Source organism: Saccopteryx leptura, chromosome 1 (genome assembly GCF_036850995.1).
Source record: "Saccopteryx leptura isolate mSacLep1 chromosome 1, mSacLep1_pri_phased_curated, whole genome shotgun sequence".
NCBI lineage: Eukaryota > Metazoa > Chordata > Mammalia > Chiroptera > Emballonuridae > Saccopteryx > Saccopteryx leptura.
The window spans coordinates 274,875,777-274,891,319 of record NC_089503.1 but is presented as its reverse complement, the minus strand read 5'-3'; the positions used below and the strand labels follow the sequence as shown (position 1 = coordinate 274,891,319).

Below are 15,543 nucleotides of genomic sequence, written 5' to 3'. Positions count from 1 at the left end.
AAGACAAACAGCAGAGAATTAAATAGATATAAGATATACCAGTGTGGTCCTCTAAGAATGAAGAGTTAATGGGTGTAATGCTGGTGGCCGAGGCCAGGCACGTCCACATTGGATTTGGGCAGATGCTAGAGAAGCTGTGGAGCCGGAAAGCATTGGGCCATTCTGTTTAATAAAGTCTCACAATGGCGGACAAGCACACAGGCAGGGGAAACCACCTCTCAGGCAAACAAACTGCAAAATGACCCCTCACAGTGGTGGGCAGGCAATCAGCTGTCCACAATCTCCCATCTCTCTTGAGAGCAAGCACCCATAGCCTTACATAGACCACACACACGAGGTACAGTCATGCACTTACACACCAATCAGGCAAAGTGCTTGCAGCTGGTAAACCAGTGAGCAAGCCTAACACAGCTGCCCCACATTCCACCCCTTTAGGGTTGCTCACTTCACAGTCTATACAACAGGAAACAGAGACTACAACGACAGCAAAAGTTACTCAACAATTACAAAAGTGCCCTTCGCATGTCTCCCTGAGCACTCTGCCCAAGGTGTAAACTGGAGGCTCTTCTCTAGCCCCTACTCCATGGTACGTGGGAGGGCTTGTATATTCCAGGGCGGTGTCCATGGAAGCCATAAAATTTCTTTGGTGCACCTCTGCAACTGGATGAGAACTAGTGCAGGAGGACACAGATGCCATGTCCCCCACCCCCATCAGGGTCTCTCATAGTACTGTCCACGAGTGACGCGTCCATCCATCAAGGGAGCTGGTGCCCCACTCTGGCTGCAGTTCAAGAGTCAGTTCATGATAGCCCAGCTGTCTCTGCGAATCACCAAGGTAAATGTCCATTACAGGCAACTAGCCATACAACTCTTTATTAATGACCTCAGTACCTTTCCATAATGTGCTGTATGTTGCCACAAGCCCATCCAAACCTCTCAACAAGCTCACAGGGCCTGGCGGGGTCAAACAGATTCAAAGCCTGTGTCACCTTAACAGTTAGTTCTCTTAGCTGCTACTACTATAAAAAAAATACCTATTACCTTCTAATGCCAACACCTGCTGCACATTAGAAGGGGACCAGTGGATTGCCAATTTCACATGGGGCCTCTGGTACCCGGCCATCCTTGTCAGATGGGTCCCTCACCCTTCCCCCTATTCAAACTGGGACAATGGGTCTTGGGGATCCTGTAACCTGAACACCAGCCATCTTCCTGTCAGATGCTGGAGCCACTCACTTCCCCTGCTTTATCAGCAGCTGGAACCTCTGTTCTGACTCAAGCTGCTGCCAAAGCTCCAATAAGACTTTATTAGGGTTGCCATCTAATTTCTCTCAATCTGCCCCGGCCACAATCAAATCTGCCCACATCTGTGTTCAGGTAACTTTAGCAGGCTCATTTCTCTTGCTAGTGGGGTGGGGGGAGCATAAGCAGCAGCCCTCATAACCTTACAGTCCATCTCTGTTCCAGACAGCATGATGCCAACCACCCCAATGTCCCGCAGCCACAGCAAGCAGGCGAACAGGGGCTCAGTGGGTTTCTGCCTGAATTTCACCCCCAACTCCATCAGCTCTGCCTGGGTGTAGGGCCAGACCACAGAGTGCTCCACTACCTGGTGAGGAGGCTGTGGTTGGCCCTGAGGGACTCTTGGCTAGTAGGTCTTTACCTTTTGGGTGAGCACCAGCTGGCCTCTGAGTCTGAGGATGGCAGTTGTAGCCTGAGCCTTCCTCTCAGAAGAGTAGGAAACACCTGCTCCCACCAACTCAGAGCCGCTCTGCTGTCAGGAATGCAGCTCCATCTTCAGCCCCTGCAGCTGCCTGCTCTTGGCCTGAAGCTGACTCTGGAGCTCCTGAACCTGCAGTTGTTTCTCCAACAGCTGTCGCTGCCAACATTCTGCTTCAAGGGCAATCTGCAACTCGTGAACCCGTAACTCTTTGTCTAGAGACTGCTTCAGTTCCAGGCACCATTGGCGCTCAGCCCGCACCTCACATTGCAGCTCTCAGACCTGTTCGGACACCCTCTCCAGCTCTCACTCTAGTTCACGCCATCATTGGCGCTCAGTATGCAGCTCATCCTGGAGGTTTCGACCTCGCTCAGCTCCTCACACAGAGCTGTTGGTTTTTTCTCACAGGGTAGTAAAAAACACCCAGCCCACGGTCCCCACCAGGAGAGCCACCAGGAACAGCCACTCCTTTATTGCACTCCTCAAGGGTGTTGGCGGTGCCTACTAATCTGCTCCAAACCCTGCCCACTATGCCAGATGTAATGCCGGTGGCCAAAGCCAGGCAGATCTACATTGGATTTGGGCAAATGGTAGAGAAACTGCAAATCCAGAAAGGGTTGGGCCATTCCGTTTAATAAAGTCTCACAATGGCGGACAAGCACCCAGGCAGGAGAAACCACCTCTCAGGCAAACCAACAGCAAAATGGCCCCTCACAGTGGCGGGCAGACAATCGCCACCCGTAATCCCCCATTTCTCTTGAGAGCAAGCACCCATAGCCTCATATAGGCCATACACACATGGAGCAGCCATGTGCTCACTCACTAATCAGGCAAAGTGCTTGCAGCTGTTAACCCTGCCAGCAAGCCTAACACAGCTGCCCCAGAATTCTAACCATTTAACCTTGTGGTTAAGACATTTCTTTGCTGACATCGTCTGAAGGGCTAAATAGTATTATAACTGGACTGACTAACCCTAAAGGCTTTTTACACAGAGCAAGATCCAACCAGGAAGGGAATTAACCTCAAACATGCCAGGTAACAGAAAAAAAGTAAAAGTAGTTGTTGCTGAGATGGTTACTTTTTGTTTTATTTTCCCCCCTAGAAATAAAAGAAAAATTGGGGGGCATTGAGATTAGGGAAGTCAGATTTAGAAAATATTCATATTTTTTTCAATTAGAGTTTTCAATTAAATTCTAAATTACTTACTATTATTATTATAAATATATTCAGTAGCCTTTTTGGACACTAAATAATCCAATGTATAGAAAAGCAATATGCATGAATATGTATTGTAATGCCGGTGGCCGAGGCCAGGCAGGTGGAGGATGAGTGTGCTGTCTGTTGCCACAAGCAGATTCAGGCAGATGGTAGAGAAACTGCAGAGCAGGAAAGTGTCAGGCCATTCTCATTTATTGGAGGCTCACAAAGACAGACAAGCAAATAAACAACAAAAGTGAAAGAGCTAATGAACAAAGGAAAATCTACCATTCGCAGTAAGGGCAAGGGAGCAAAGAAAATCGCATCTCAGGGTGGTGAGAGAGTGACCTGGGAGAATCATGGTCCAGGGGAAACAACCATAGCCTTGTATAATCTATGCACACGAGCCTCTGCCATGTGCTCACGCACTAATCAGGTAAAGTATTTGCAGCTGGTTCACTCGCGAGCAAGCCTGACATGGCTGCCCCACATGTATGTTTTTTAATTTTATTTTTCAATTATAGATTACATTCAAGTTAGTTTCAGGTGTACAGCATAGACAGTCATATACTTTACCAAGTGATCCCCTGATATTTTCAGTACTCATATACAGTTATTACAATATTATTGACTATATTCCCTGTACTGTACTTTACATTCCCATGACTATTTTGTAACTACAGATTTTTAATGTATTTCTTGAAACACTGTTTACAATAGAAAACACTTAGAAAATTTAAATGTCCCATAGGTGAATAGATAACTAATAAAATTTGACCCAATGACCATTTTAAATAGTTATGAAGACTCTAAAGCAACATGGACTATGCTTATAGTAAAATGACAAGAGAAAATTCAATGATATTATTGAAAAATAGAAAGGAAAAAAAAGCCAGAATGTGAAGATTACAAATATTGATTTCAAGTATACTTATTCCTATAGCTTTCAAAATCTTTATGATGTAGCTATAAATGTATTAATTTAATTTGAAGTAACATATAAGAAAGATTTGTTTTTATACCAGAGACTATAAAAACTTTGCAGATAAAATCTAAAGGAAACTAGGAAGTTTAGTTTCTTTTTAAACCATTTGAGTTTAAATAAAAACCAGTTCCCCAAATATCTTTATGAGCTCTGTGATCCTCTGACCCCCAATTTGTTTATCATTTAAAGGTTTTGAACAAGACTATAACATGTAACTCTATTTCATTTTCTTTTTTATCTCTCCTTTTTAGATAGCAAGAGACAAGGAAACAAATCTACAGCTAGCAAAGAAACATTATGGATAATGACAGACATCTATAGTACTTTTTGTTACTGGCTGAAGATCTAGGAAAACCAACCTTTGGCAAGTTCAAAGAGGGCTTATGTTCATAAAGTTTTTTCAGTGAAGTTTATACTTTTTTTTTTTTTTTTTTTTTTTTTTCATTTTTCTGAAGCTGGAAACAGGGAGAGACAGTCAGACAGACTCCCGCATGCGCCCAACCGGGATCTACCCGGCACGCCCACCAGGGGCGATGCTCTGCCCACCAGGAGGCGATGCTCTGCCCATCCTGGGCATCGCCATGTTGCGACCAGAGCCACTCCAGCGCCTGAGGCAGAGGCCACAGAGCCATCCCCAGCGCCCGGGCCATCTTTGCTCCAATGGAGCCTCGGCTACGGGAGGGGAAGAGAGAGACAGGGAGGAAAGCGCGGCGGAGGGGTGGAGAAGCAAATGGGCGCTTCTCCTGTGTGCCCTGGCCGGGAATCGAACCCGGGTCCTCCGCACGCTAGGCCGACATCAGTGAAGTTTAAACTGTAATAACTCCTTCATAGACATCATCTCTGAAACACTTGGCCATTACAAATCTTAACAAGGTGACTATTCTTTAGTTTTCAATAGACAAATAAATCTATTATCTAGCTGCAGTGAATAAATTCATAAAAGTTAAAAAAGAAGCACACCTAAGGTTTGGAAAAAAGGGAACTTGATTTTATGGGGTAACGAGAGAGAACTAGAAACATGAAAATCACTTAAGTTTTTGAAAATAGCTTAAATTCAGAACTGAAGCCTTTCCTTTCTCTTTACTTTTGCACTAGTAAACTACTGTGCTTTTTCTTCTGGGGATACTGCGTCATCCACACCCTGTTACGCTGAGCCACAGTCCTAGCTGAACACAGTCCTTAACCGATGAGTATTAGTGAACTTTCTGGGTTTCGGCAACATCCTGAGTACTCTAGTTCCTCTCTTTGATGTGCCTACTGGCCACCTAGGGATAGAATTAAAAATGAGGATTCTACTTGAGTAGGTGTATGGTGGATTGAAGGTGATAGATTTCAAAGAAGCTCCTAGGTGATCCTCCAGACTACCGATAAGCGAAGTTGCATGCCTTTGTGACAGTTAAATAGACAAGTGGCCAAGGTGAGCTGTAGAGCACTTGGCCTGATGTCAGTGGAGCAGCTGTGACTGAGCTCTAGCTGCGGGCTGGTGTTGGGGGCCCAGTGTTGCCTGAGAATAAAATAAAAACATAAAGCATCCAGTTCAATGGCTGGTGGAAGGTAGGTGCTCAATAACTTTTTTCTTTTTCTTTCTATATACATAATTTTCAAGTGAAATTATTAGGGAATGAAACCAAATAACATTTTATTATTTTATGCTGATAAAGTAAAATGCTGATTGGAGAAGAGATCAATGGGTATAATGTAGTGTGCAGAAGACATTCCTTAATACATCTAAAGTTAGCATTCTCTTTGGAAGAGTCACTGTAATGACAGTGGCCAAAACCAGGCAGGTCCACATTGGATTCGGGAAGATGGTAGAGAAACTGTGGAGACAAAAAGCATTGGGCCATTACCATTTAATAAAATCTCACAACGGCAGACAAGCACACAGGCAGGAGAAACCGCCTCTCAGGCAAACAAACAGCAAAATGGCCCCTCACAGTGGTGGGCAGGCAATCTGTGCATCCACAATCCCCCGTCTCTCATCTCTTTCAAGCACAAGCATCCATAGCCTTATATAAGCTATGCACACATGACTCTGCCACATGCCCATGCACTAATTAAGTAAAGTGCTTGCAGCTGGTATCCCCACAAGCAAGCCCAACACAGTTGCCCCACAGTCACTTGAACCAAAAAAGCTAGAAAGATTAACTTAGCATAAGAGAAGTAACCAGGAAGTCAAGTGTGGTGGAGGGTTGAATGGAGAGTCAGAACTGAACCATGAATCTAAGGAAATAGGGCTAAGAAGGAAGATTGATGGAGCCACATGCTTTATATGAAGGAAAAGTCCTTGAGAAGTGTGGGACAGCTTTGTTAGGCTGGCTCGCGGGCTTACCAGCTGCAAGCACTTTGCCTGATTGGTGCGTGAGTGCGTGGCTGTGCCTTGTGGGTATGGTCTATGTAAGGCTATGGGTGCTTATGCTAGAGAAAGATGGAAAATTGCAGATGGCAGATTGCCTGCCCACCACTGTGAGGGGCCATTTTGCTGTTTGTTTGCCTGAGAAGAGGTTCCCCCGGCCTGTGTGTTTGTCTGCCATTGTGAGGCTCTATTAAACGGAACGACCCAATGCTTTTGGGCTCTGCCCAAATCCAATATGGACCTGCCTGACCTTGCCCACCAGCATTACAAGAAGTACTCAGAGATAAGATTGCCTGAAAAACCTCAGAAAGTTCAATTCTAAGTTATTTGCCATGCTGTAGACTGCAGGACATAAATCTTCTCTGTTGCCCTAAGTCAATGTATGCTGGACACATAGAGCCCTGTGCAGGAAGTGCTTTGGGGTACAGAGAATTCTGGGTAGTAATGTGATACAGGGAAAGGACAGTACATGCAAAAGGCAAGACTGGAATGGCTCATGGAGAATTCAGCAGCAGGTCACTAGTGACAGTCAACAACCCAGAGATATTGTTAGATGCGAGATTGGGGGGCAGATTCTTATAATGGGGGTAGAATAACTGGAGTCCTTAGGAACATTTAGGGAAATGACAATTCACATAAAAATGAGGTGCTATTTAAGATAGTAATTGTGACAATATAGGAGAGAAATAATGTGACCCGATATCAACCAGAAGACTCGTCCTTTAGAATTCAGTTTAGAGTTCAGACTATAGGCAGTAAGAGTTGTTGCATGATCTTGAGCAGTGAACACTGTGAGCTTGGTGGTGCAGATTTTCACATTGGCAAAACTATTGGGACAGGCTTTGAAAAGCATATTGATCAATCTTATTAGCACACTTTTCAAAGGTCTTTTTAAAATTGGAATATCTCTTCATCCCCCAAGAATTTTTGCCTGATGTTTTTATAATGTGTGCTTACAATAATTCAACTTTTCAACTGAGGTCCACAACTCCAACATTTCCCCTTAATAGGATACCTTCCTCACTTCCTGAGACAGCTCCTTGAACATGGCAACTTCCCAATACTATGTTTTCATAATGGAGATGGGATAATATGTCCTTTATTAATTAGGGAACATGAGTTACACTGTACAGATTGATACTGGCTTAACATTGAATATCGAGCAGGGAGTAGGGAACTTATCAACAAACCATGGTGGTCTTCTTTGATTGCATGCTTTGTTGTACCTGTAGATGCTGAAGGTAATCATTTTAAGAGGCTGATGCTGATGGCAAAGACAGACTTTTACTTGGAAGCTAAAGCTAGAGGTGATTAAATACCACACTTGCTCATTGATTTTTAGGTTTTATCATTGCATATGTGTAGTTAGAAATATTGTACTCTATTAAAGTCTTTATTCTGTTTCTTTCTTTTTTAAAGAACAAGTCTTATAAAAAGCAAATTTGGAAAAGTTGAGGTTTCTTAGAAAAATAACCACATTATAATGGAACAAATTCTATCTCCATCTCTTGCGGTCTAATTCCAAAAGAGAATCTAGAATTACTATTTCCCTTTCTAACATGTGGGGCAAGTTTAAACACTTGGCCCAGAACACAAAGCTCATGATTTGGCCTAATCTACTGTTCTAGCCTCATTTCCTGTTCCTTCTTTCATTCCATAGTCTAAACGCACCAATATAAATGACCATTTCTCAAAACCACCCAGGCCTCTCATTTATTTGTTACATGTGCTGATTAGCCTTTCTTTTCTCTATTTGCCAGAAGCTTCTTGTCCTTTCTTTTAAAATCATCTCCATGGCAATTATCTGGAATTCTTCATTCTCTGAAAACCCCACAGGACTCTGTATTTCACATTATTGTAGTACTTCTTTCATAATTTTGCTACAAGTACATGTCCCACTGGTCTACGACTCCCATAAAGGCATGAATCACACATTTTTTTAAGATTGCAGTGCTTAGCATATCATAATAGATGCTCAAAAACTATTTGATGATTCAGAATGCACAATAGGGCAAAATAAGTTTGCAAAATACAAGCTAAACAGATAACTACAAACCTTTCAAGATATATCTCCAGCTAGTCCACAAAAGTTTTCGTGATTTAAGGAAGAGGGAAAGATGTTTAGGAGACCTAGAAAGGTAGTACAAGAAATTAAGAGGTTGTTCATAATCTCTAAAGCCAATTATTGCTTCAGGGCAACATTTCAAACAGCTTTTCTTTGCTTTAATTACACTTACAAAATAGCCCAAATAAAGATAAGGGGTCACAGTTTCTTGCCTATTTTGTTGTGATTCTTTGAGATATCAGACTTCTATCAGTCCATCAACTCAAACTGAGGATTTTCTTTATTTTCTAAGACTGGCATAGACATTTTCAGTTTAGATTAAAAGGCAAGATCAAGTTGGAAAGCAGTATGTATTTTCCTGGTAACTTACAAATAGTGGTGGTTTTAAAACAAGGCCCCAACATCCTTTGATAGGCATCCTATTGAGAAGTGGAAATCCATATTTCCTCCCCTTGAATCTAGGCTCTAAAACTGCTTGACAGTCAGAACAGGGCAGAGTGATGCTATACCAGTTTCTGTGTCCAGATCTTAAGAAATAAGCAGCTTCCACTTCTTGTTTCTTAGGCCACTTGCTATAGGAATGTAGATACCTTGCATGGGGGAGCCCAAGCTGCCTTGTGGAGAGGCCAACGTGGACATAAAGATGTAGTCAGCACCAATTTGCCTGCCATGTGAATGAGCCATCTTAAAGGTGGATGTCATCTCAACCCACACTCATCCTTAAAAGCCTTGTAGTTCTCTGACTTGAAAAACAGTTTCTATGGTATTTCTATTCATGGTTACTATGTTCCCTCTGGACCTGAACTCAAATCAATTATTAGTTGAGTAATATAAAATATGATGCGTGATGCAGGTAGAAGGCAAAGAAGATTATTATTACTACCTTCGCAATCTACTGATATTAAGGCAAAATTTGACTACCTGGCAATTATATTGACCTCTCTTAGAGAAGGCTTTTACCCTCTTTCTCAGGATCACAATACAGGCACATATATAACCTGTTTGGAACAGACAATACTGTTTTCAAAAAATTCCAAAAGTTTTACCCTTTCTTATAACTGTAGTAAAACATAAACAATGAACTGGCAATTTCATGGCATTCAAGATACTCGAACTGTCTTCGGTTTAAGAAAAGTAAAATATTAAAAAGGTAAATTTTCTCTAAAAAGAAAACAAAATATTTATTTTTTCTTATAATGTATTCCAAAGAATATAAATGTATTATGAACAAATGTATATAGGTATATTTTAAGTCAGTATTTTTAGAAACATAGATAATTGAGTGGTAACCATTTATATTATTCCTTGCTTTAAAGACTTTATTTATTTTTAGAGAAAGGAGAGAGAGAGAAAGGGGGAGAGAAGTGGGAAGCATCATCTCATAGTTATTTCTTGAATGTGTCTTGACCTGGCAAGCCTGGGGTTTCAAACCAGACACCTCAGCATTCCAGGTTGACGCTGTATCCACTGCGCCACCAGAGGTCAGGCTTTCTTGTTTTTTTTCTTAAAGATTTTATATATTGATTTTAGAGAGAGGAGAGAGAGAGAGAGAGAAAGTGAGAGAGAGAAAAGAGAGAGAGAGAGAGAGAGAGAGAGAAAGGCAGGAGCTGAGAGAGGAGTGGGAAGCACCAATTTTACTTCTCGTATGTGCCTTGACTGAGCAAGTGTGGGGTTTTGAACCGGTGACCTCAGCATTCCAGGTCCACTTATCCACTGTGCCACCACAGGCCATTTATACTATTCTTATGCACAAATTCATATAATTACTGTACATTTTAAACTTACTCAGATGGTTAGATTATAATGTAATGCATCCTTTATTGGACTAAGGATAAAGCACCAACAGTAGGAGTTTACCCCTTAAAAGAACTCTTGCCCCGATACTGATCTAAAAGTTTGGATTCCTCTTCAAAGTCCAATAACAATTAACCAGACACAATTCATCATCAAAACAACGTTTATCCTTCACAATATCTTTCACTATGCCTTGCCAAAATCATAAAGTGTGTGTGTGTGTGTGTGTGTGAGAGAGAGAGAGAGAGAGAGAATGTATGTACAGGGTAGGGCTTAAAATATTTACATCCTTTGGGGAGTATTCAGCAGTAGGTAAAGTTTTGGATTTCTTTTGCATTGTAATTCATCTAGTTCATCTATTTGTAGATGAATTTGTTTCCCTAAGCAGTAAATATTATTTAACAATGCTCATTATTCAAACGCTGACACTAACTTGCAGAGGGCAATAATGAAGTATCAAATTTCTGAAGCCATAAAATGAAACTCTCTGCTATCTAAGGCTGCTGAAGCCTACAGGATCAATCTCATAACTTTCATTCAGAGAAACTTAGGAAATCAAAATGCTCCAAACCGTGAATAGTCTTGCTTGAGCATTAACATTTATACAAGTAATGATTTATACTATCAGAGATGGGTCTATTATTCCCCAACTACGTCGTTCTAGAGAGAGACTGACAGTCCTTGAGGAGGAAGATAGTGGAGGCATTATGCTAGAACACTCTGTGGTGACATAACTGACAAGTAATCTACTACAAATCCCAGCAGTGAGCATTTATTTCTCTTTTTCTTGCAAAGGCAAAAGGTTACACATTTTCTAGGAATGCTCTTCACAAAAGAAAGCAATTTGGAAATGTACCACATTTTTTACCACCCAGAAAGGAAATGATCATGAAGAAGAGCTCAGAAGAAATCTTATGTTATTGATGAAGTGTCAATGAATCATAGATATGTAGATGGAATTCTCTTGAAACTATACAATCTCCAAATATAAGAAACATTACTGGAACTGAAATATGTTTTGGATTTAGGAAACCTTGGCTCATAAGGGGAGTAATTGGAAACATCTGAACTTTACTATACCACTTCTTCAAGTGTTTCTATACAGATCTCTGCAGGAAGGAGGTTGGGAGGGAAGTCTGTCACGGGTGAGGTTGTGTATTGGCTACAGTTACCAGAGCTCTTTCAGTTGTATGTTTATATTCCCAAGGTGAACATGATAATCAAAAATGGAGACAGCTGGAAGAAATTACAAACCATGAAATAAGTTATACTCTCAGATGCCCTTGTAGTCTCTTCACAACACTATAACTACCAAGTCTCTATAGTAACCATGAAAAAGCCAGAACAGCCCACACAAATTAGCCAACATGTGATTCAAAGATCATACTTAACGGTTCAAAGTGGCATAGGTGTTATTGACAACTTTCTGAAAATGTTCGAGTCTACTTCTAAGTGTTCAAAGAAAAGAAATACTGTGCAGAAATTAATGTGAATCCTTTTTATATAAAACCAGAAAGTATATGACAAATTATTTTGTCATGCAATATATGTATTCACAGATGCTTTAGAATGACATATCGCTTTTTTTTTTCATTTCAAAAATACTAATCAGATGTTATTGAAATTATTTCCAACTATTTAAACTATTTTAAGTGTATAATTCAGCAGCATTAAGTACAATCACAATATTGTGTAACGATCATCACTTGCTATAACTAGGACCTTTTCATCATCCTGAGAACAGATTCTATACCTGTTAAGCAATGACTCCCTATTCTATCTGCCCCTAGTCCTGACTAAACATTATTGTATGTTTTTTTTATGTTTGGCTTATTTCACATAGTATAATATTTTAAAGCATAATCCATGTTGTAGCATATATTAAAATTTTACTTTTTAATAGATGAATAATATTATTTTATATGTATATGCCACATTTAAAAAAATCCATTCATCTTTAGATGAACATTTCAGTTGTTTTCACCTTTTGGCTATTATGAATAATGATGCTATGAACATTGGTATACAAGTATATGTTTGAATCCCTTGATAGATAACTTTTTAAAAATAAAGTATCTGTAATCTCTTGGTGTTTCTATGCATTAAAATAAAACTCAATGGTCACTGCTGATTTTTGGGTTAATATGCTTTTTTATTTTTTAAAAATAGATATGGGGGGAAATGTTTACTTTTCCCACTCCTTATATTTTAAGACTATAAATGCCCCATCTTCCTGTATATGCTATATGAATACACATAAATCAACTCAAATTAAATTAAACAGAGTTACATAGGTAGAAAGGATTTCTTCTCAGAAATTAAAGCTATCATACCTTCTGACTACAGAGAACATAATCATTAAAAATGAACATATTTTGTTATTTCTCAACTTTTATACTTTTGATAGGTTAAGCATAAGGTAAAAAATAAGAAATAAAAATGCTTACTTATTTGTTTTTTTAGAATGATTTTCTAGAAAAGGAAATCTATCAGATTATTTAATCAAAACATACTTGGCCTTTGGCATTCATTTCCTATCCACAGGAAAAACCCCATGTACCTACTATTACAAGCTGGAAGATGAAATTATCTTGGCTGGATCTGAGGTGAGTGCAGGGAGGTTTAAAAACATCCAACCACTTACTCCATAGAAACTTCATTTATTATTGTCAATCATTAGGAAGCTAAATTAATCCATACATTTAGGAGAGAGATTCAAAGTGTAGTGTGACTCAAGAGACCACAAGATTTAGAATACCTGAAACAGATGCTTTTGGAAAATGCACCTGCAGAAATGACAGAAGTTGTAGACCTCACAGGTGGGCAGGGTATAAAAGACTAAAATTACTGATTGAAGAACTTCATGTGCACAAAATGAAGACTGTGGCGATTTTGCTTTCGAACAGTGTTTTTCTTCTCAACAGCCTAAGAAAAAATGGTTTACCTTGTCCGCAAACTCTACCTTCTTCTTTAAGAAATGGTTATGGTAAAGTCCTGGGGAATTATCTTTTCTAAAAGAAATCACTTCTTTCTTGCTGCTACCTTCCTCTCCTGTGTGAGGACAGCTGGCTATGACATGTCAGGCATCCGTATGTTTTCTAGACTTGGGTATCACTGTCCTGGACAAAAAAAATTAAATAAAATGCAATTCATGGTGAAATATAATGCAGACTGTTAATATGGTGAAATCATATTGTTATAGCAGTATAAAGTGGAGATATTCAGAGTCTTTCATCACACTTATCTTAAATTAAGACCTGGAAGCAACAGACCTTGAACACATAGATGCAGAAAAATAACTAGAGGGAGAAAATAATGTCTGTGATACCTCAAGTTTTGCCAAAGTGAAAGAATTATTCATTTTTTAAATCCTTCCAACTCAATTCTGTAACATGCACTTGTTTGGGTTACAGTTTTTTTTTTGTTTTTTGTTTTTTGTTTTTTTTTCTGAAGCTGGAAACGGGGAGGCAGTCAGACAGACTCCCGCATGCGCCCGACCGGGATCCACCCGGCTTTCCCACCAGGGGGCAATGCTCTGCCCATCCGGGGTGTTGCTCTGTCCCGACCAGAGCCACTCTAGTGCCTGGGGCAGAGGCCAAGGAACCATCCCCAGCGCCCAGGCCATCTTTTGCTCCAATGGAGCCTTGGCTGCAGGAGGGGAAGAGAGAGACAGAGAGGAAGGAGAGGGGGAGGGGTGGAGAAGCAGATGGGCTCCTCTCCTGTGTGCCCTGGCCGGGAATCGAACCCGGGACTTCAGCACGCCAGACCGACGCTCTACTACTGAGCCAACCGGCCAGGGCTGGGTTACAGTTTTAATGGTGACTTACGATGTGTGGAGCTCTTTGGCTCCTACAAATACTGTCTACTTTTGGTCTTAAATAGGAAGATCAAAATGGCTCTGAGGCAACCCGCTTAATGACCAATTTCTAAATGTTCACGCACCTTATTTTTTTCTTCTTTAACTTATTTCCATCTCCTTACCCACCTCTACTTTAGCAAGTATCAGCTTGCTCTCTATATCTGTGGGTCCATTTCTATTTTATTTATTCATTCGGTTCTATTTCTATTTTGTTTATTCATTTGTTTGTTTTAGATTCCATATATAACTAAAAGCATACAGTATTAGCATAATACCATCTAGGTCCATCCATGTTTTCACAAATGGCAAGATTTCATTCTTTATTATTGCTAAATAGTATTTCGTAATAGTAATATTTTGTAATATTACATTTATATATAACATAAATTTTATACATTATATATTTTAGATATATATTTATATGTATAACATCTTCTTTATCCATTCATCTACTGGTAGACATCTATATTACTTCTATATATTAGCTATTACTAGTAATGTTATAATAAACATGGGGTGTATATACACTGTTCACAAAAATTAAGGGATATTTTATTGCTTCATATTCATTTTGAAATATCCCCTAATTTTTGTGAGCAGTATAACTTTTTGAATTAGTGTTTTGTTTTTCTCAAATAAATATCCACAGTGAAATTGCTGGATCATAGGGAAGGTCTATTTTTAATTTTTTCAGGAATCTCTACAGTTTTCCATAGTAACAGTACAAATATACAATCCCACCACAAGTGTAAAAGGGTTCTCTTTGCTCCATATCCTTGCTAACATTTGTCATTTGTTGTCTTTGATAATAGCATTCTGACAGGGTGAGGTGTTATAACACTGCAGTTTTAGCTTGCATTTCCCTCAGGGTTAATGATGTTGAGCATGGTTTCATATGTCCAGTGGCCATCTCTATATCCTCTTTGGAGAAATGTCTATTTGGGTCCTCTATTTTTTAATTGGGTTTTTATGTTAATTTGTATGAGATCCTTTTATAGTTGGGATATTAACCCTTTATTGGATGTGTCATTTGTGAATATCTTCTCCTATTTAGTAAACTGCCTTTGTTGTTGTTGATGCTTTCCTTTACTTTGTAAAAATTTTTAGTTTTATGTAGTCCCATTTGTTTACTTTTCCTTTTGCTGCCCTTACCCAAGGAGACATATTTTAAAAATACTGCTAAAAGAGATGTCAAAGAGTTTCCTATCTTTTATTGTTTTAGGTCTTACTTTTAAGTCTTTAATCCATTTTGAATTCATTTGTGTATATGATGAAGAAAGTGGTCAAATTTTATTTTTTGAATGTATCTGTCTATTTTTCCCAACACCACTTATTAAAGACGCTGTAATTACCTCATTGTTTATCTTTGTTTCCTTGTTATAAATTAACCATATAAGCAAGGGTTTATTTTTGGCCTCTCTGTTTAATTGCATTGATCTCTGATTCTGTCTTTATGGCAGTACCATACTTTTTTATTATTACAGCTTTGTAGTATAGTTTGATTTCAAGGCATTTGTTACCTTCTACTTTGTTCTTTCTTATAGTTTATTTGGCTATCTGTGGTCTT

At 39.5% G+C, this 15,543-nt stretch overlaps 1 protein-coding gene across 1 annotated transcript in view; it reads right to left on the bottom strand.

Annotated features, from left to right (window-relative positions):
- Positions 1 to 2,202: 2,202 nt before the first annotated feature.
- The window catches only part of LMNTD1 (lamin tail domain containing 1), a 57,333-nt gene continuing 43,992 nt past the window's right edge, over positions 2,203 to 15,543 (bottom strand). Inside the window, exons 9-10 of the mRNA XM_066360245.1 lie at positions 5,268 to 5,406; positions 2,203 to 2,319 (exon numbers count right to left, since the gene is read on the bottom strand). Coding sequence (XP_066216342.1) covers positions 2,203 to 2,319; positions 5,268 to 5,406 — 256 coding nt within the window. The remainder of the gene's footprint in view (positions 2,320 to 5,267; positions 5,407 to 15,543) is intronic.